Here is a 20,164-nt window from a genome sequence, read left to right on the forward strand (position 1 = left end):
ATCTGCCTGATCTCTTTGTCTGATTTCCCTGTTCTGATTGGAAAAGAAAATGAGAATTCTGTATTGGTTTGGGTTTTTTTTTTTTTTTTTGTTGGTTTGTTTGTTTTTAATGAAGTTGTCCTGAATCTGTAGTGGTTAAGTGGTTCCTTATAAGCCTCCTCCTGTAGGTTTAATCTCAGGAGAAAGTTATATCTCTTATAAAGCACCTGGTTATGCAAATGTGTCACTGAGGATCACTGAGCAGTTCTTCACTGAGCACTTGAGCAATTCCTACTTGCTCACAGGGAGAATGGTTTCTGATTTAGGTAAGTAGACAATTGCTACACGAGTTTGATGCTTTAGAAGTTTTAGGTTGTTTCTATTACCAGATGTGTGAAACACGTTCCTATTGCACAGCAAGGTTGCACGTGGCTCACTTCTGTGTGTTTCTTGCTTTTTGGTCTATATATTCACTTTTGACAAACTCTATTTTAGCGTGTTTCTGGGCATGAGCAACTTGTACTTATAAACCTGACTGCATAAACCTTTAATACAATACCATCACATTGGATTAAATGTTCAGGAATCTATGCGAGTAGTTAGAGTGGTTGGCCTACTTTAAGCAAGAGGTTATTTCATAACTTAATGACTATTTATACATTCAAAATCCTATGCAATTGGTATAGTAAACAAAACGTAAGTCTCTTGGATAGTGTCTTGCAGTAAGGCTGCATCTGCCATGCCAGGCTGTGGCTAAACTGTGGTTTGTTTGGTTTTGTCTCTCTTATTTCACTGAGAGGGTGGTAAATTAGAAGTGATTTAACTACTCTGAACTCGTACAGAGTTCTGAGACGTGGCTTCTTTCCTTTGTAGTGAAACGTAAGAATAAATATGCACAAGGCCTTCAGGATTCAGTGCTGGAGAACTGCTTTCAGTACCATCTGCAATTGAGGGTTAAGGAAAGTGTTTTGGTTGGAATAGGCAAATGGTCATAACAACAAGAACAAAGACAAAAACACAGTATTTTTGGCCATAACTAATGAAAAACGCCGGAGCTGACGTTATATCCATCTGTGTTATCACTTCGTTCAATCTAAGTCAGGATTTCCTGGCATTCATCTATGGAGAGACGATGGGCTTTTGCTGTTCATGCTATAGCATGAGCAACTTTAGGATGATCATGTATTGCCTTCTTGTGCCTGTGTTCTTTCCCATATTGCTGCCAGCAGGGTAAATCAGTGCATTTCCGTAAGCATTCAACATACTCTATTCATTTTTCATTCCCATTATTGCAGGCAACTTTCCAGTTACCTCTTGATTCTCTTTTTATTTTCCAAAGGAGTTAAGAAGCATCTTGCTCTTACAACAGCTGGCTGTAACTATTTACAGAGAACTCAGCCATGTTTTGCTAGCTGACCAATTGGAGCTGCTTCAGCTCTCAGCAGTGCTGGCGTGCCACGTTTGCTATCTTAAGGTTTATTTGTCACAGGTATTAATGAAATACAAGAGTAGAGTTGTAAAACCACGGTGCTGGATATTAAGAAGCAAAGGAAAAAAAGCCAGCCAAATGAAAAGTAAGACCTTTTTTTACTTGTGAATTTGATGCTACAATTTGTTACTGAGCTGTATTCTATTCAGTTTGACGTGCAAGTGCTTTTAGTTACTTTGAGTTCCAAGTGCTGGCGTTCTTACCGAAAGGATACCTTGATGGCTCTGAAAGTAATGCCTGGCATATGTTTCTGTGGAAACTACAGCAGGTACAAAGAGCACAACAGTACTATTTGATAGAGCAGATTCTCAGCTACGGAACACTATTTTTCAGTGTGGACACCACCACTGGCTGTGCATTTTTCACAGCAATGAACAACAGCCTGCATGCCACTCTCATGAAAGTCTGTACCAACAGAGGAGGGCCACTGCTGCCACTACTGAAACACACTGCTCACAGCCTCACTGTGCTCACATCCACCGTTTGGTCTCTGTACGTGTTCACATGTCAATGGGTGCCTTTTCTTTCTGTCTGGAGGAGTTTGCTGGCACAGTTTTGCTCCATACACACTTCTGTGTCAGACACCATTTTGTCAGACGGCCCCTCTGCTGCCATCTGTTGTCGCGCAGCAATAACATGGAGTGGAATGTTGGTGGGAAGGTTCAGCCTCTACTGCCGTGCCACCAACAGCTGCCTGTGACATCGCACACCAGCATCATAACATGGGAGCAGTCCTTGTTTTGGCAAGCTGGTAGAATCTTTCAATGTCAGACAGCACAGACGACGTTGTTCATATCTTCTGTATCAGTTGGCACGAGGATGCATTTACTTATTTCTAATAATATTGTTTCTTAATAGCTTTTATTTTCACGTACTAGCCCTACTGCTTTGAGCATGCGTTTGAAAGCAGCGTATTTCTTCCAAGCATACGGACTTGGAAAAAAATAAATAGAAAGAAAACAAATCCAAATTATGCAGAAGAGGAAGAAAGAGCAGGCAACCAAGCCAGTGCCTCAGGATGCTGCCTGGAGCTGTGGTGGTGGCGGTGTCTGTGTGGGCCTGCTTGCCTGTGTAGATGATAGGTCAGAGATCAGCCCCTACTTCCCCATAGCGCTGAAATGCTACATGAGCTGGTTCAGCGTTATGAATACCAGATTTTGCCTTGCATTGCTGCAGTTTTTTTTATTTTTATTTTTATTTTTCTGAAATGTGCGGCATTCAGTTCTGCTTCCCTCTGTTAAAAGGAGGGTTGAAAGCACAGGCAGTGAGGCTGGTGGGGCAGGAGGCTTGTACTGGTCTCGTGTTCTGGCGGAGGCAGCTGCCCAACATGCCTTGGCAGCGTGTGCGTTTAGTAGCTCTGCTCCTGGCTGCCGGCCCAGTCACATGGCGCTGCTGGAGCGAGGGCCATGTGAGCGCTGTGTTAGGCCAGACCTGGCGCTGAGGCAGCAGGAGGCGGGCGGCCCGCTGCTGGCCGAGGGCCGGAACCTGCGCTGCTCGCTCCTGCCAGGCCGCTGCCGCTTGGCACGGCTGCTTTGGCTCCAGAGACAGCTGGGAGCTGCTTCCTGGAGGTTTCCTTATCTTTCTAAAGCAGAAAAAAGCACAAAGAATGCTCTGTGGACAAGCGAGCTTTTGGTTCTTTGCTGTCATCAAGATTAATGCTGTAAAACCCCTTTTGCAGAATATGTGACTTAATTTGGACAAACTGCAATCTGCTAGCTGCTGGAAAGCTACTGGGGTTACAGTTCCCCCTAATAACACCCCTGTGCTCTTTTTTGTACTGTGTTTTGGGGGCTAGCAACTCCAAACATTGTCTTGTGTTGGGTATGGTGCTACTTCAAACATGCTGTTCTTGGTATGTTGGTTTTTTTTTTTCCCCCCTGTTTTATTTAACATTATCATTGAGACATTGCATGGAACCTGGCTCCCAGACTTAGAGATAAGCCTCTGAACGGTGAATCCAAACTTATGAAAGTTGGCTGCGTTGCGAAATGCTGCTTTAGCAGGCTCTTCTCATTGGTTGCGAAAAGCTGATGTGGGCAGTTTATGGTGACTTTAACTTGGCATGGAACTGCTTGTTAGCTTCTGTCAGGTGTGTATATGTGTATGGGATGATACTGCTTTTTGACGGAGATGGTGAAAAACACTTCCAACCTTGCAAAAAATTCAGTGTATTTTCTGACCGTAAGCAGATAGTTCAGTTAGTTCTGCGTTTGCAGTGAACAAATACACCCAGCGTTGTTTTCTTTTTCATGCAGTACCATGCGGAATTATTCTTCTAAAAAGGCAACATCTGTGGGCAGCGATCTAACATGGAGAACTGCACCACAGCTCTTTCTGTAGGAAAACTCGAGGTGAGGGAAGTGCTGCAAATGACATGTTCCTTCACTTGTTGCGTGACTAATCTGCAATATATCCAGCCTGACTTGTATGAAACTAGTGAGTATGTATCATGCTGGAACAAGGTGGTTCAGCTAAGGTTAAACAGTGCTTTACCATATTAGGACTACTTTAAATGATTGTGGAAAACGAATGCGGTGTGGCATCGGCACAGCTCTTCCGAGGCAGTAAAAAAGAGGAGCAGCATGGAGTAAACGCTGTCTTGGGAGAGGAGAAGGGAAAATACATCTACGGTGTCTATTAAATAGCCTTAAAGAGGGAAATTCGTCTTTAAGCAATCCGAAATAGATTTCACTTCACTTACAAATGCATTCTGGCGCTCATCCCAAATGTCTGGGTTGTGGGCATTGTTTTTTTTTGTGTATCAGCTCTGTAAGTATGACTCACAGAATGAAATTCTCACTGAAACAGCAGGTATGATGCGAACTTTCTGTTTTTTTCTACGTTTTGTAAAGCTATCTGGGAAACAAAACCTTGTTGGACACTTCACAAATATTTTGTTATTTGAAAACGGTGTTTAGATTTTAGTGGACAACTGTAACTTGTACAGAAAATTCTTAATAGCTTCCATCATATATATTTCCTCTTCCCAACCCTCGCCTCAGATCTCCTTACTGGGAATGGATTGGAGTAACGTATGCAACTCTGTAAGAGCTGAGATGAAGGACAGGAAATGACCTACAAACAGAACAGGTGATGTGCTGTCACACTGCCTAGAAAAAGAAGAATGGTTTAACTCTGCTTCTCAGAGGATAACTTCTGAGGGCGCCTTCTTCCATTTTCTGCAGTATCAGCTCCCTTAGACTTGCCATGTTCCGTAGATTTCCAGTCATAATTCCCTCAGTGTGTCAGGAGTGCTGATGAAATATTCTTGTATAGCTCCCAGGGGGTCTTGTAGAGTTTTAGGGGGCTTCTTACTGTTGTATTTCTAGTCTCTGACACTGGGATTTAACTGGATGTTTTGGAACTCTGCACCCATTTCCCTCATCCAGAACTTCCAGGTCTGTGTGTGTATTCACATAATTTAGACTGTTTTCTTCTTTTTTTGTTCTTAACTGCTTCAGGTTTCCTCCTGTGTGTCTGGGCAAGGTGTTCAGTGTTACCGTGCTCTACTTGACCACTTGTCTTTTTTCCAGGGTTTAGATGTTGTGGTTTACAGAGCCTACAAAAAGCCTTTAAGGAGGATGCTGTGCTATTCAGCAGGTAGCATGTACCACTGGGGTTTGACATCTTGTCCAACTCTCCTGCTGTATTTCTGGGTGACCATTGGCAAGGTTAGTTTCCTTTTTTAATTCAGAAGGCTAATAGCTCCTTAGCTAAGAAGCTGTGTATGAGGAGTTACTGGCAGTTGTGTGGATGTTTTTGTTTTATTTAGTTTCTTTAAGAACAGCGTTGGGAAAGAAGACTCAGTTCTCCAGCAGAATTACATGAACTTGAATCAAGTGTGAAGTTCCATTGGCCTGTTTCAAATTGTGTGTGATCTTTGCCAGAAGTGTTTTATGAGGTATTTGTCACCAATACTGCCACTGAATTGTTTTAATAGGCCTGTGACTGTAAGTTCTCACAGACGGGCAATATCTGTGACAAACTTGTTGTTTTCCCTTCTTTCTAACAGCTTTTCAAAACGGTACCTCGAAATTCTCCTTCAAGAGTACATGTCGTTTGTCCTTGAAAGTAAAATCATTACAGTGCAAAACAGCTGGTGTTTCTTGGTGGTAGTTTCCAACCCCCTCCCCCCCATTAACCATATGGCGATGATGACAGACTCTTATTTGCTCCTGTGCTATATGAGGTTGCTAGGAGTTGTCAGATGACACTTGCTCACATGAGAGCCATTAACAGGGTGTTGTAGCCAGTGTTAGAACAACCTTGCAACGAAGGGCGAGTCACTGCAAAAGCAACTATGCTTTTTTTTTTTTTTTTTTTTTAAGAGGCCATATGGTTTGGTCTTGTGACTACATAATTGCCAGCTACCTAATCACATACCAGGAAACAAACACAGTTTAAGTCAATATTAGCTGTTGTATCTGCTGCAGCTTTGCGCCAGGCTTGGTAGGAAACTAACACAGCAAGAGAATGGCTTCTGAAACTTGGAAGTAGTGTCTGCTCTTCTGTCTGGAGTAATTGCATTGGTACTGTAGCTTCAGCTGTATTTCTTCATGAATGGCGTGTATTTGCCTCCTCTTCCTCCAACAAGAAATCATTGGATTGTGTTCCTGTGTAGGGAAGAAATCTGATAGGAATTATCATCGTTAATGGTTGATCTGTAGTAAAGAAACCTACTCGAGGCTGTATCTCTTCAGCTTCTTGCAAGAGCATTTGTAGCAAAAGAAAATGTGTGGGGGTACACCAAAAGCTACAAATGCAGGGGAACAAATAGAAAGAGCAAGAAACAACAGTGATGTACCGCTTGGGAATGATTTCTCTTGTACCAAATTAGATGAAAGGATTAGAAAATCTCTGAGAGACAGAAGCGTCAGCTGTGTGAGCAGAGTGACTAGGCTGCTGCAAAACAGGTATGTATGGAATTTTATTGATAGGTAAGACGTTTGATGTTCTCTGAAGAATAGTGGACTCTTTTCACTTAAGGTTATATAACCTTACCTTCCTTTTCTAATTGCTTTTCCACTTTTTAATTTTTTTGCCACCTTCTGCATTACTGGGTCAGATAGCACTGGTTTGCAGGCAGGAGAGAATGCTCTGAAGTGGGGGGAGGAATAGGGGAGGCAACCCTGTGCTTTGCTTGTAGAAGATCTCTAGATCGAGCGCTGTCTAAGTAAACGAGCATCAACAGCATTTGTTTACGTTGTGCCTTCTTTCAGGTGTGTGCCAGCATGCTGCATGACTGTGGAAATGTGGTTGAGGGCAGCCTTTTCCAAATTCTTCTAAAACAGCGTTAGAATAACTCTTGTACGTTCAGTATTGCTTTTAGAAAAAGCAGCAGATCGGTCTATAGATTTTGGGCTTCTTATTTCTCTAACCTGAAGGTGTTGCACTGAAGTGGTGATTAGTCCCTTTCTAAGGTCTGCTGAAGTAATCTTCAAATATAAATAAATAGGGCACTTTTTCAGCTATTGCATGCGTTCTGATTGCTTTAAAAGTCAGCTAAAAGCTTACTCTGTGGTTTTTTTTTTTTTTTAAGAGTTTGGAGATCTCTAGATCTCTACTAACTGAGAATACCGATTTAGGACGGTATGGGGCAAGCCTTTGTGACTCCCTTCCAGAAGCAAACAGTTCTGCTTTCCCCTCGGTGAGACTTGAGCCTCAGTGTCTGTGACCTGTAATGGAAGGAATTGTGAAAAAGCCAAAGGACAGTGACGTATGTGCCACCATTGCAGAAATAAAGTAAACTTTAACAGGAATTGTCCTTATTAATTTTGTAGGCATAGGTAAGCTGGTTTTCCTGTTGTATGACCGTAGACAGCTTGATGTTATTTCCTTATTTAGACTTGAGGGTGTTGTTTATTCTAGCATCTTCTAGATGTGGGAGAGATCCACTCTGAAGGTGAGATCAGATAAGCTGCTGATGCTAAAGGGAGTAGTGACATTGCCTCTTTGTCCTTTGCTTTCTGGCAACGTGCTTGTGTCCTCTTTCCCCCTTTGCTGGCTCCAGTGGTTCCAACCCTTCTGGAACCGACTTCCCTTAGGGAGTCAGCTCACCTTGGTAAGCAGGCAGAAAGCAGACACCGGGAACAAGAGAACCCAATTAACGTTCTCAGTAGCCTCAATACTTAGTTAAAGGACACAGGGAGCTTGCACCCTTTCCTGGAGATATCCAGCTCCAAGGATGAGGTGAGTTAGCGTAACTCATGCTGCCACCAGGAGGTGGAGATTGCATTGCCTTCTGCTTATCCCCTTTTTCAGCTACATTTTTGAGCTGTATTCTTTTGTCTGGGATCAATTTCTGCTGCTATGGAGACTTTAGCCAGAGTCCAGCAGCTACCACAGCCAACACGAGTGTTAGAGGATGGTCACATAGTTAGGAAAAGGGGAGAAAGGACGCATTAAGCTTTTGAATTTCTGCTTGACTAAGAAAACTGTTTGGTCCAGTTAGCCTTGTTTAACATGAAAGAGGAACAGCTACACAAAGTCATGTTCATTTACTGAATTTATCTAATTTTAAACAATATTTGGGGTCTCACGTAATGATGGTTTGTGATCTGAAGTGAAACAAGTTGGTTTGGTTGTAGTCTCTTCACTTTCTTTTCCATAGTGTGCTGTTACCAGAATTCCATTTGAATGTAATGCAGTATTTTGATGTTCAAAGGGCTTAAAAAAAATACCAGGTAAACAAAACCCTGTTTATTTTGTTTGTAAAATTTCCTTTTAAATCCAAATGTGCCTTTTAAGCAATAAGCAGTTCTTCCAACACAGAACACGTTGTTTTTGTGTGGGAGACTTTCGCGTTGTGTTTTGTTTAGTTCTCTGGTAAGAATTGAAGATGTAAAATCTTCACGTGCAAAAATTTGTCTGATTCTGCTTGCAGTTAAACGTGGCCATGGCAGGTGGTGTTTCAGTGTTTAGGAGAACTATTTTTTGGGAGACTTTTTAAAAGTAACTGCAAGAAGCAGCAGTTGTTTTGTGGAAGTAATGATTGTATCCCATTCTGTACAAAACATTATCAAGACTGATGCTTACCTAGGGGATTACCTTGTTTGCCGACAAGAAGTAACGCTTTGATTAGTAGGTGCGTATGTAAAATAGAACTATCACATAATTTCCTCAGGTACTGAAAGTGTGGTTTGGTAAGCTGTTTTAGATGGAAGCAGAGAGAAAGGAAACGATCAAGAATGTGCGCACTTTGATTTTGCCAAACGAGTGTAAGGAACGCAGTCTTGAGAGATGAAGTTGGGGAGTGTTGGGAATGGTGTTGAAGAAGTGAAAAGGCAGTTCTGGTTTGCTTAGCTGTCAGCATTTAGTAGCTGAGCGTGGAATGGACTGCCAGCATCTTGTCATGTGCTGCAGCCAGCAAGCAGGAGGCTTTTTGTAAGCGTGTTGGGTGTTGATTGTCTAGTCCATAAGCAGAAGAATGAATAAAGCTTTAGGTATGGGTGGTTTTTTATTTTCACTGACAAATGAGAATAACGTGCAAACTGGTGTAAATTTCTCACAATGTTTTCAGAATCTTCTGTTTCCCCACCTTATACATATCTTTCACAAACACATCATGAGTTTTTGTTGCCTTGAAATTAACATCCATTTATTTTGTCGTCCTGCAACAAGAGGGGAAAGTCTGTTCTTCCCTTCAGGATTTATTTTCATGACATGCATAGAAACGTATGTCCTTTGGTCAAGCTTGGCAGTGGAAATTGATTAAGAAATTTGTAAATAATTGATCAAGGTCAACACACTGTACACACATAGGAGCTTTTTTTTTTCCTTAAGAAAAATACACTAAAATATCTCTGCTTATTTCAGATGTTTTGGTGTCTCTTTTTAGAAACAACTGATGCAAGAGAATGAAAGGGTTTTTCTTTTAGTTAAACATAAAGGAAGTTAAGCTATGCAATGCAGAAATGAGCTTCATTTTCAAATGAGTGGTACTTTGTGTAAAAATAATCTTCCCTTTTTATCATAAGGCACAGGTGAAGGAACAAAAAGAAGCATGTCTTTCAGCATTGCTGTATTAACTTCTTGCTTATTTAAAGATATGTAAACAGTGGTTTGGTTTTGGCTTTTACGCACGTGAAATCAGAGTTTGTGTACTGCGAGTCTGTGCACTGTGTATCTTCAGCACTGCTTTTAGGAAATGGCTGAATGGTGCTGTCTTGGTTTTGAGGGCTGTGTGTTATACAGACTGGCTTAAACAATAAGGGGTGGAAGTACTGTAATCAGTGTGCTCATCAACTTTTGTGTAAGGGGAAAAAAAAGTCAGTCATCTGTCTAGTCTTGTGCCTGCTTCCACGTGCAGGTAATGAGACAATGGATTTATATGCCTGTAAGCTTGCCCGTAGATGTCCTTGAGCTTACCAAATGGTGTTTAATAGGGTGGATCGCTTCTGTAATGTGTAAGATTGCTGTGAGGACTGCATCTGCGTTCTGTGCAGTGCAAAGGCTTTGCTAAAATAAGTCTGCTTGCTGACTACTGCCAGGAGCATTATCTGAAGTTACTTCCCTACTGTGGTTCTGTTACTCACATGAAGCTTTGTATGATGCGTTTTAATAGATGTCTCAACTTGTTGCTTCCTGAAGTTCTGAAAGATTGCAGGTATCTTTAATTCTGCTTTTGCTTCATGGAAAAAGGCATCTGAGCAGGCTCTTAAACTGGCTTCTGCTTCAGCTTCTGTTATAAAGCTCTGTTTGTTTCTTACTTAAAACTGAGCACTTTGCTTTTGTGCAGATAAGGGACATCACCTGTTCATAAAGAAACCTCAACTCATGCAACACAAGTGTAACTGGGCTCCCCAGTCCAAAAAGACAGGGGCCAAAAAGAGAGAGTCCAGCGGAGTGCCTTACAGATGGTTAAGGGCCTCGAAGCATCTCCTGTGTGAAGGGAGTCTGAGTAACCTGGGTCTGTTCAGCTGGGGGTTGAGAAGGCTGAGATGGGTTCTGATAAATGTTTATAAGTATCTCAAGGAAGGTGGGAGGCAAATGGATGAGGGCAGGCTCTTCTCGGTGGCATATAGAGATAGGACAGGGAGCAATGACCTAAAATTGGAGCATAGGAAGTTCCGTACTAACATGCAGAAGAACTTTATGGTATGGGTGAGGGAGCAGGCTGCCCAGAGAGGCTGTGGAGTCCCCTCCTAAGGGGGGGGCTTATCTGATGCCTTCCCTATTGTAGGGAACCTGCTTTGGCAGGGGGGTTGGACTTGATCCCTTGAGGTCCCTTTCGAGTCCTTTGATTCTGAGATGGTGTGATAAATGTGCTTTTAGCTTTGGTGGTTCCAATACAGGACTGCACTGCCTAAATCTGCCTGAGATGAATGTTTCTCAGATTTGACTTGCAGTCCTATGATCTCAACTATTGACCTGCTGTGCCTGCCCCAGAACTTTTTTTAGTTTTAGGAAGCTTTGTTCTTGCTTATGGTTTAAATTGAAGATGTAAAGATGTGTGTTTTCTTTGTTGTTTAAAGGAAGTGTGACCTCTGGCCTTGTTAATAAAGTAGCACGTCTACTTCAGGAATGCTTATGGTATTATGTGCTACCAAAATGTGTCAGTAAAGGATCAGCTGTGTACTGAAGAGGTATCAGAGCACCAGGTGTTGAAAAGAGCTTAGTTCCTTGGTTAGAACAGCATGAAGTCTGTTGATGGCTCTGACTCTTGTATTTGATACAACTGGATTTTGTAATAGAGTTGCACAGGTGGTCACCTGAGAAACTAATAGAAGGCTTGTAAAACAGGTGGTTTACTTGCAGCTCCTTGTGTATGTGGGGTGCAGGAGATCTTCAGGCAGCTGTCAGCTGTGGAATCAGGACTGCTGTCGTGCAGGTTAGCTTAAAGCTGTGATCCCCTCTCGAAGGGGGAACTTGAGAAGTAATGTCTGGCACTTCTGGAGTCGTTGAGGCAAGGCGTTCCAAATGTTTCAAGTTTGCTTACTGTTGGTGGCAAAACAGCCTTTAGCGTTGTTCCACCATCTAGCTGTGTGTGCCAGTCCATTAGATACCGTGTATTTGCATTGGCGCTTCAAAGTGGAGATGGGATATGGTTTATTCTGTTCAAACGTACTTAAAATTAGGATTAAATCCTCCAGGTGAAGGAAAAGGGTGCTCTGGCACATTCCAAGTAATGATCTCCAGAGGTCTCAGCCAACCCCTACTGTTCTGTGACTCAGCCTAATTTCTTTCTCAGTAGAAAGGGAAGCTGTTCTCTGAAATCCAAGATGAAGTACGAAGAAAGTAGGCTGAGTTGTCTTGTAATGGCTGTTTGTAGTTGTGAGCGTGCTTCAAAAGCAGTTGCCCTGGTTACCTTACTGACTAGCAGGAGCTGATGCTATTGCCTCATTACTGATTTATGACTACTGGAGCATGGAATCAAAGAAGACGCTTCAGAAGCCCCCGCCTTCCAGCTGTGTAGCACTCCTGTGCTCTTTCCTCAGTTCTCCACCTTTGTTCTCCATCAGGCATAATTTGGGGAAATTCCTAAGTGGTGGAGATCGGGGCAGCCTTGACTGAAGTCTGTTATGCAATTTGTTGAACCAACAGCTAATAGTAACAGTTGTACTCTTACCCCTGGATGTGGACTACGCAGGTCAGGGACGAGGCAGTGTGACCAGGTTGCTGCCAGAGCTGTGTGGCAGTGCTTTATGTAGCACCAGGGGTTTTTGTTCATTAATTCCAGCTTGTCAGCTGCAGGATGTGACAAGCGTTTTCTGTGGCTGAATCTGGGGCTAAGCAAACCTCCGTGCTCCAACGTACGGCAAATGCATCAAGAATTTGGAAGGAATGTTTCTCACCATTGTAGCCGTGGTCACTTGTGCTCTTGAGCTTCACGTGGTGGCTGGAGGAGCCAAGTTGCATCCCCAGGCCTGCCTGACAGAGGCAGATGCGCTCCAGGTTAGGGAGTTGTTCTACTTGAGAGAGAATCTCAGCAGTATTGAAGGAGTTTTGTCACTGTCTTGTTAATCCTTTTGTTAATCTTTTCTTAAACCTGAATCAGTTTGGAGAACGGAGGGGGAATAAGGGATCGACATAAACCTTTCAGTTCAGTCTTTCAGTTGCAAAATTAAATACCAGAAAAAATCATTACTCGTTGTCATTGAAAAGCTTGAAAAGATTCGGTTTTTTGTTGTTTAGAGAAGATAGAGATGAGGAACTGTGCAAACCTCCCAGTGTATGCAGGGCTGTTTTAAAGAGGATGATAATCCATTGCCTCTTATCACTGCCAAGAGAATTGCGTAAAACAGTACATCTAACTTGCAGTGGAAGAGATCAAAACTGTGTATGGAGAACGGAACAAGTTGAATGTATTTAAGCACCAGATGACTGAGATGGTGTGTTAGTTCACGTTCTTGAAAACTTTGAAAAAGCCTGACTGTGTTGTGTGTCTGTCCTTTCAGTTCCTTCTCAGTCCGAGTGCTGTTATCGCAGCTTGGTTCTTGTAAATGCTGAGTAGAAGATGTGTTTGCTAAATATATTTCTGTTTGCTTAAATGCAAAGCAAGCATTCTATTTTAACGTCTTGTTTATGATCTGCAGCTGGTCCTCATCAGAGTTTGACTTGAATGAAATCCGCCTGATAGTTTACCAGGACTGTGAGAGAAGAGGCAGACAGGTCTTGTTTGATTCCAAAGCGGTCCGCAAAATTGATGAAGCTGTGATTCAGGTATGACGTGCTCGTTTGGCTTTTGTTTCCCTTGCAAAAAGCAGGAGTTTTTAAACATCAATTTCTTTAATCCTATTTGTGGGTTTTCTGTGAAAGTTACAGTAAGAACGTTGAGTTCCAAGAAGTCTGTGAACACACATTTGTTATTTGGTAGTTTTAAATACAAATATTGAAACTTAAGAACTTAAGCCTGACTTAATTCAAGGCCAAGTGATCTTTAAATTGAGTACTACCTCAACCTTTTCAGTGTTGGATGGGATTTGGCTTAGTTGTTAGCTGTTATTGTTCAAGCCTGTTGTTCCAGTGATGTCTAGTATATCTTTAAATGTACTAGACTTGCTTTGGTGTTTAGATTAGTAGAATTGTTGGCTTTATGTGAATGAAAACAACATTTCAGGTAAAATTTGGTGATATTGGAAGATGAAGAAAACTAATATATGGCTTTTTTCCTATGTTAACTTTGTTTCTTTTCTGCTTTCATTTTTTTTTTTTTTTAAATTCAGAGGTCTTTATTAAATTCAGGAGTTTTAATCCAGCAGACCAACACTGAATCACTAACTATACCCAAATAGCTGTGACTTGTTGAAATTATTTACGCAGATGCTTTAGCAAAACCAGCAATTTCAGACAACTTCATTCTGCAAATACATAATGGTTCCAAATCAGTCGGACTGATGAGCATCATCAGCTGATGACTGATCATCCTCTTATGAGGGTATGTGGGTCAGACTGGTCTGTTAATCCCTCCACCACCCACTGTGATAAGAATCCAAGTATCCAGGCTCTTAGCTTATATCTTCAAGGTGGTTTAAAACACGTGACATGTGGGAAGTAAATGAATGGAAGAAATGTTTCTGGCTCCATTTAAAAGCACACATTGTTCTGCTTGCTTTTAACACTTTAAAGGTTAGCTGCAAAATGTTTTGTGTAAAGCTGTGCAACACTGGCATAAAGCAGATTATAACCTTTCTCATAAAAGATGACAAATAACATTGTCTGTTTGCTAGGCAAACACTGGTCTAGGTGCACTTTTAAAAGAAAAATGTCAAGATCACTCTTAAACGTTTGTGTTACTGGTGAACCTAGAAATCAATTTGATCAAATATAAGAGAATGCTCTTAAGGTCTGTTCTGTTTAAACTGAAGTCAAGATTGTGTATATACTGTGCATTTACCCACCTTGTTGAAATACAGTAGACCTTTTAACATCAGGTTTTCAAATGCATAGCTGGAAAGCAGACAGTGCCATCAACTTACCTGGGGTAACTAGCAGATTTATATTCCATTTAACCATACGTTTGTTTTAAATACTCTATTTCTTTTCAGTGTTGTTAATGTAGTCTCCTACAAGAAAATAAACCTAATTAACTCGACCTCTGCCAGTGCATATTCCCAACGAAGTGCAAACTGTGTTGAAATGAGATGGATAAAAGTGCCCTTCAATTTAATGTGCACTAAAGGAAGGAATGCTTACGTTAACATATCCCCAATGTACTGTTGTTAACACATTTAAAACTTCTGAAATGTACAGTTGATAGGTTTCTAGGGCAGTGTAAGCAGTCTTCATTGCAAGGTTAGTTTTGCTCCCTTCAAGTGTGTGCGAAAAATGTTTGTTGTGATCTGGTCACCTTAACTTTTCTCCTTGACTTAACTTTTCTCCTTGACTTTTAATTTAAAGAAGGAAAAGCATCAGGGAATTGGAAACATTTTTTCTTTTGTTCAAGAAAACTTCTTGAAAGAAAATTCCATGAATTAAATGCATCTTTTCTTATGAAACACATACAAACAGTATTAATGTAATGGACATTTTTCCAAGGCTTCCATTACGTTGTTTTAATCAGTTCTAGGAGGTTGTGTCAATGTGACTTGAGAGTGAATTTAAACAGTTGGCTGAGCATCCATTAGATTGGTTTTAGTAACTCCTATTCAGGTTGAACTAAGAGCTGATTCTACCAAACGATGTGTTGTATTCCTTGTTTTTTATTGTCTTCTGTTCAAGGATCTGTTGATCAGGGAGCAAGAATAATCGACAGTTAGTGACTAATTGTGCAGATGGTTAGAGAAGTTGGTTTATAAGCAACTCATAAGCTGAGATTTGTTTACATAAACTCTGGCAAACATTACACAGAGCGTGTGTTCATAACAATTGGGAATGCTGCTCCAATATGGCTTTGCCTAATTATTCTGTGTTACTGTGGAAGTTTGTGTGAGGATCTAAATGTGAGATAACCACTTTCTCTGCCTCGTGGGCCTTTTTGTCTTTAGAAACTGGTATGTGCATTTTGGACCAAATAATTACTTTCATTTCTGTTGCTGAAGTGTATTTTAGGAAAAGCTTTTGTCATGGTATTTCTACAGATGAGGATTTTCATATTTGCTTTGATTGTTTTCGTTGCAATGCCCTGTTTTGACATAGAAAATGGCAGAGGATGCTCCTGTGAAGACTTCTGTCAGGACCTGTCAAGCAAGCAGTGGGAACAACAGTATTTCTTCCCATGATCTCTCAATAAGTGTTACGCAAAATGTCAAAGAGCAAATACCAAAGTATCAGGTAATGTTTGTTACTTTTCTTGTATTTATCTCTTTTACTGAAGAAGTTCATATAAAGAGGCTTTAACTTGCATGGACTGAACCTGTAGTTACAGTATATTACAGGTTTGAGTAATAGCTCAAGCTTGTGATTATCTTTAAAATGTTGCTGAGTAAGAATGCACGGACATACCTTAAGGTATTATTCTGTCTTGGCCTTATCTGTGAAGGCATTACAGAAGTACTTCATAGCAGTATTCTGAAAGTCATAGGAAATTGTCACTGGACATTCATCTGTTCTTATAAATATGACTGTGCTTCAGGTCAGCTGTTTAAAAAAAAAAAAAAAAGGAAAAAAAAAAAAGTTGTTGGACCAAAGGGACTCTTGATATATCTTACTGCAACATGAAATTCTTAGCATAACTATTTTTAAGGTATTGTAGCTGTCTTTCAGTGAAAGCGTAAGTATTTCATCTAATAAAATATAATTTCAAGCATCCACAGATCAGGGTAGAACTATATTTAAATAGAAGGTAAACTTCCTTCAGAATTGACAACCTTCTCTCAATATTTGCTGTTGATGATCAGTCTTGGAAACATGAGAAGTAATCAGTCTGATTGTGCTTAGAAACAGTCTTTACAAAATACTTTCTGATTGAAGATGCTTCCAGGAAGCTTTCTGTAGGGGCTGGGAAGAAGTACTTAAAAATTTAAATCAATAAGATGGTTTGATACCTGGGGATCCAGGCCACAGGATCTGGATCCTGCAAGCATCTACAGTTCTTTTAACACTGTTATATAGGAATGTTGCTGGACATGAAGCTGGTTTTCTTTGGTGTAGTTTGTTTACTTTAGAAGTATGGTAAATTGCCTTATTTCTTTCTGGAGTCACCCCAGGAAGAAGTGTAGCAGTGAACCCTTTGGGAGCAAAATCAACCGTAACTTCACTGTCCTTGATTGTACTTGAATTCATTGTGTGAGAACCTCACCAGATCTTAGTTTTTGTGGGAAAGAAGAATTTGTTTGTATTCTCCATGCAGAATTTATCGTTATAACACTACTTGAATTTGAAGTAATATTGAAATAGGCACTACTGACTCTTCCCTTCTTAACTGCAGTACACCAGACCAGCTTCTGACGTCAATATGCTGGGAGAAATGATGTTTGGCTCAGTGGCAATGAGTTACAAAGGCTCCACCTTGAAAATTCACTACATACGGTGAGTGTCCTTTTCTGTGGTGTGCTCTGTCATGTGCTTGGAACTGATGACTCACTGAAATGGCTGTTTATCCTTTCAGCTCTCCCCCACAGCTGATGATAAGTAAAGTCTTCTCAGCCAGGGTAGGAAGCTTCAGTGGAAGCAACAACAAGTAAGAACATCTTTTTTTTTTTTTTTTTTTTTTTTCTCCTTGGCACCCTGTTTCCTCTCCAATGCTTTTGTCTTTCCTTCACCTTTCTTTTTGTAGATCTTCTGTCACTGCTTTTAAAGTTGATTTAGCTCAAGTGGAAAGATGTAGAAAACTGAAAATGGAGGCTGTATTGCCAAGAAGTGTTGACTCCATAGATCTCTGTCAGGCTATTCAAGTTCCAAAAAAAGAAAAATGTAGTTCCTGCTGCTAACTTTATCCAAGGCAACATGCTCCAGAGATTACTTACAGTTTCAAAACTTCTGTCTCTTCCTGCTGCTAGAAGCATGCCACCCTGTATGTTGAAGTAGCTTTATGTCCATTCAGTTTCCTTTAACATTAACAGAAGAAGTACTGTTTCTCACTTGTTCCCTTCTTGTCTCAAAACTTGCAAATTGAAATAAACTCAAACCCACGGGTGATTTGAGGAGGGAATTGACATAGAATATCACTATTTCCTTTTAGTTTCAGGAAAACATACTGGTTCCTTCAGTTTTATTGTGAAATTAATCTTCAGCTTCTCTTTTTTTTTATATAAAGAGAACCTACTCTTCAAGCTGATATTAATGACTGTTGATCAAGTTAGAAACTTCCTGCTTTTCACTTGGTTTTCTTATAGCCTACAGGATAGCTTTGAATACATTAACCAAGATCCCAGCCTTGGAAAGCTGAGCTCTCATCAGAACGGCTTGGGTACCTGTCGCAGTGGAAGTAATTTAGGTAAACATTCCCATATTCTGTGTCTTTCTGATACCGTGATACCATCTGTTCATTTAGGGTTGGTTTCTTTTTTTTTTTCTCCTGTGCATCACCTTTTTTTTTTTTTTCCCTTTGCATTGTATTTTCTCTACATTGCTTTTGTTTCCTAGGTGTGTTACAGCTGTGTAGCAGCAAACTGCTGCAGGGTGTGTCTGAAGGAGGTCCCCTCCGGCTCATCCGTAGCGCTTCTTTCTTTGCAGGTTTGTGTGGAATGCCAACCAAAGTGTGACCCATCCATAAGCACACACAAATTCAGCTCTTTCTGAATCCTTGCAAAGAATGCATAATCGCTCTCTAGAAATAGAAAGGGCTGAGATATGAAAGCCAGCAGAGATCTGGCTTTATACTCAAAATTTTTCTTCAAAAACCAACCAACCAAACAAAAAAACCTAGATGGATTAATTGTTTTTTCTTCATCTTTTGTTTATAATTCCAATATTTATTTTGTACAGTGCATGTAATATTGAATGAGCCCTTACGTTTCTTAGAGAACTGCTGTCTTCCTGCTTTATGGCTGATTTCTTGCTAGTGTGGAGGTGTCTTGCTTTTTCTTTTTTTGTGCTTCTCCCCTTCCCCCCCCAGAAAATGTACCTATTATAACACATATGTACGTATATATAGATATATGTATGTGACAGAGGGCTTTCAGCATTACTTCTTGAGCTAAGTGTCAGCAGCATTAAGGTTTTTGCAATATCAGTTTCTTTAATTTTCCAAAAATTAAGACTGATTCACATAGTGCCCTTTTACAGGCTTATGATGATCCATGCAGGTGGGTAGATACTGGGCTCAATTAGTTTTGTTAGTGGTTAAAAAAAAACAAGGTGAACTAAAATGCCAATGCATTTCTTCACAGCCTTTGCAAATCTTGCATGCTCTACAATTCTGATGACTCCACTACTAACACCTCAACGTAGCACAACATAAAGTGAATATTTCTTACTCGTGAGACTTTGTAGTTAATAAATCTACTGCCTGGAGAGGGAAGCAGGAGCTTAATGGACCTCATGTTTGGCTGTTCCATTGTAACATTGACTTCTGTAAAATTACAATCTTGCACACAAAACAAATGTCAAGATTAACAGGTGGGAGAACCACCTGTCCACTTTATCAAAGTGGATCTGATTTCTGGAGAAAGAGAATTCACATTCTTAAGCTTGTTAGAGAAAGTTTTAGATTGGGTAAGTAACTCATTTCCTCTGGTAAAATGAGTATGGAGCGTGGAGTTTGCTACTGCCTCTGCTCCCAACATATTGCTTATTTGAAGTATCTTTTCAGGATGTAACTCGAGTATTTTCTGACCTTTAATCTTAAACATTCTCTTTTAACGCTGACAAATAATGCAACAAATTAAGTAAGGCTTTTGTATTGATCTGTTTGTTTTAGCTCATAGTACACCTGTCGATATGCCCAGCAGAGGACAAAATGAGGACAGAGACAGCGGCATTGCTCGGTCAGGTATCTGCTGTTTGTTTTGTTTGCCTACTTTTGACATGATGTTGCAGTTCTTTGACTTGTTGGATCACCTGGAATTTAGGCGCCTTAAGGACTGAAATCCAATCTTTTAGCATCTGTTGAGTTTTCTTTCTGCTTTTGTCATAAGCCTTTATGCAAGAAAATTTGTAATTATATATATATATTTTTTTTTTTTAGCTATGACTTTCTGGCTCTTTACCAGTTTATAAGCATAGAAAGAACTGGCTGGAACATCTGCTTTAGCAAGGGAAGAGAAGAGAATTTAGCACTGAGTAGAAAGAGGAGGCTGAGAAACCAAGAGGTCTATCTAGTCTAATGGGAGTGCAAGCACCTCTTATCTCAGAATACTTTTACTGAGAATAAGACTGCTTTTAGTTTGTTCTAGCAGGGAAGATCTCTGACCCTGTAAGTAGCATGTCCTAAGATGAGAATAGTTGTTTAAAATAATCATGCCACTTTTTGCAGTGAGTGAAATGAAAACTATTCTAGCTGTATCACAAAGATCAGCAAACAAGAACAATATTTGTGTGAATTTGTTCCCAGGCAGCGTATAAAGAAAAGTGTTTAACTGGCACTCTGTAACCAATTCAGTATGTGTTTGCTTTTTTTCCTTCTTTTTTTAATAGCATCTCTGAGCAGTCTTCTGGTTACTCCTTTTCCATCTCCAAGCTCTTCATCATCATCTTCTAGCAGCTATCAACGTCGTTGGCTCCGAAGTCAGACAACCAGTTTAGAGAATGGAATTATTCCAAGATGGTGAGTGTCACACCTTTCTGCTTCCCACAGTTGCTTGGTAATAATTTAAGCTAAACAGATCTCAGGCCCCTTTTCTTTAAAGTGAGAAATTGTGGTTTAAAAAATACTGG

At 40.5% G+C, this 20,164-nt stretch overlaps 1 protein-coding gene across 1 annotated transcript in view; it reads left to right on the top strand.

Annotated features, from left to right (window-relative positions):
• Nucleotides 1-6,199: 6,199 nt before the first annotated feature.
• The window catches only part of FNIP2 (folliculin interacting protein 2), a gene marked incomplete at both ends in the record, with an annotated part of 29,684 nt that continues 15,719 nt past the window's right edge, over nt 6,200-20,164 (top strand). The window contains 9 exons of the mRNA XM_079535000.1: nt 6,200-6,381; nt 13,003-13,129; nt 15,545-15,679; nt 16,776-16,876; nt 16,956-17,027; nt 17,683-17,783; nt 17,933-18,022; nt 19,209-19,280; nt 19,925-20,054. Coding sequence (XP_079391126.1) covers nt 6,200-6,381; nt 13,003-13,129; nt 15,545-15,679; nt 16,776-16,876; nt 16,956-17,027; nt 17,683-17,783; nt 17,933-18,022; nt 19,209-19,280; nt 19,925-20,054 — 1,010 coding nt within the window. The remainder of the gene's footprint in view (nt 6,382-13,002; nt 13,130-15,544; nt 15,680-16,775; nt 16,877-16,955; nt 17,028-17,682; nt 17,784-17,932; nt 18,023-19,208; nt 19,281-19,924; nt 20,055-20,164) is intronic.

Source organism: Tetrao urogallus (genome assembly GCF_951394365.1).
Source record: "Tetrao urogallus genome assembly, chromosome: 4".
NCBI classification, from domain to species: Eukaryota; Metazoa; Chordata; class Aves; order Galliformes; family Phasianidae; genus Tetrao; species Tetrao urogallus.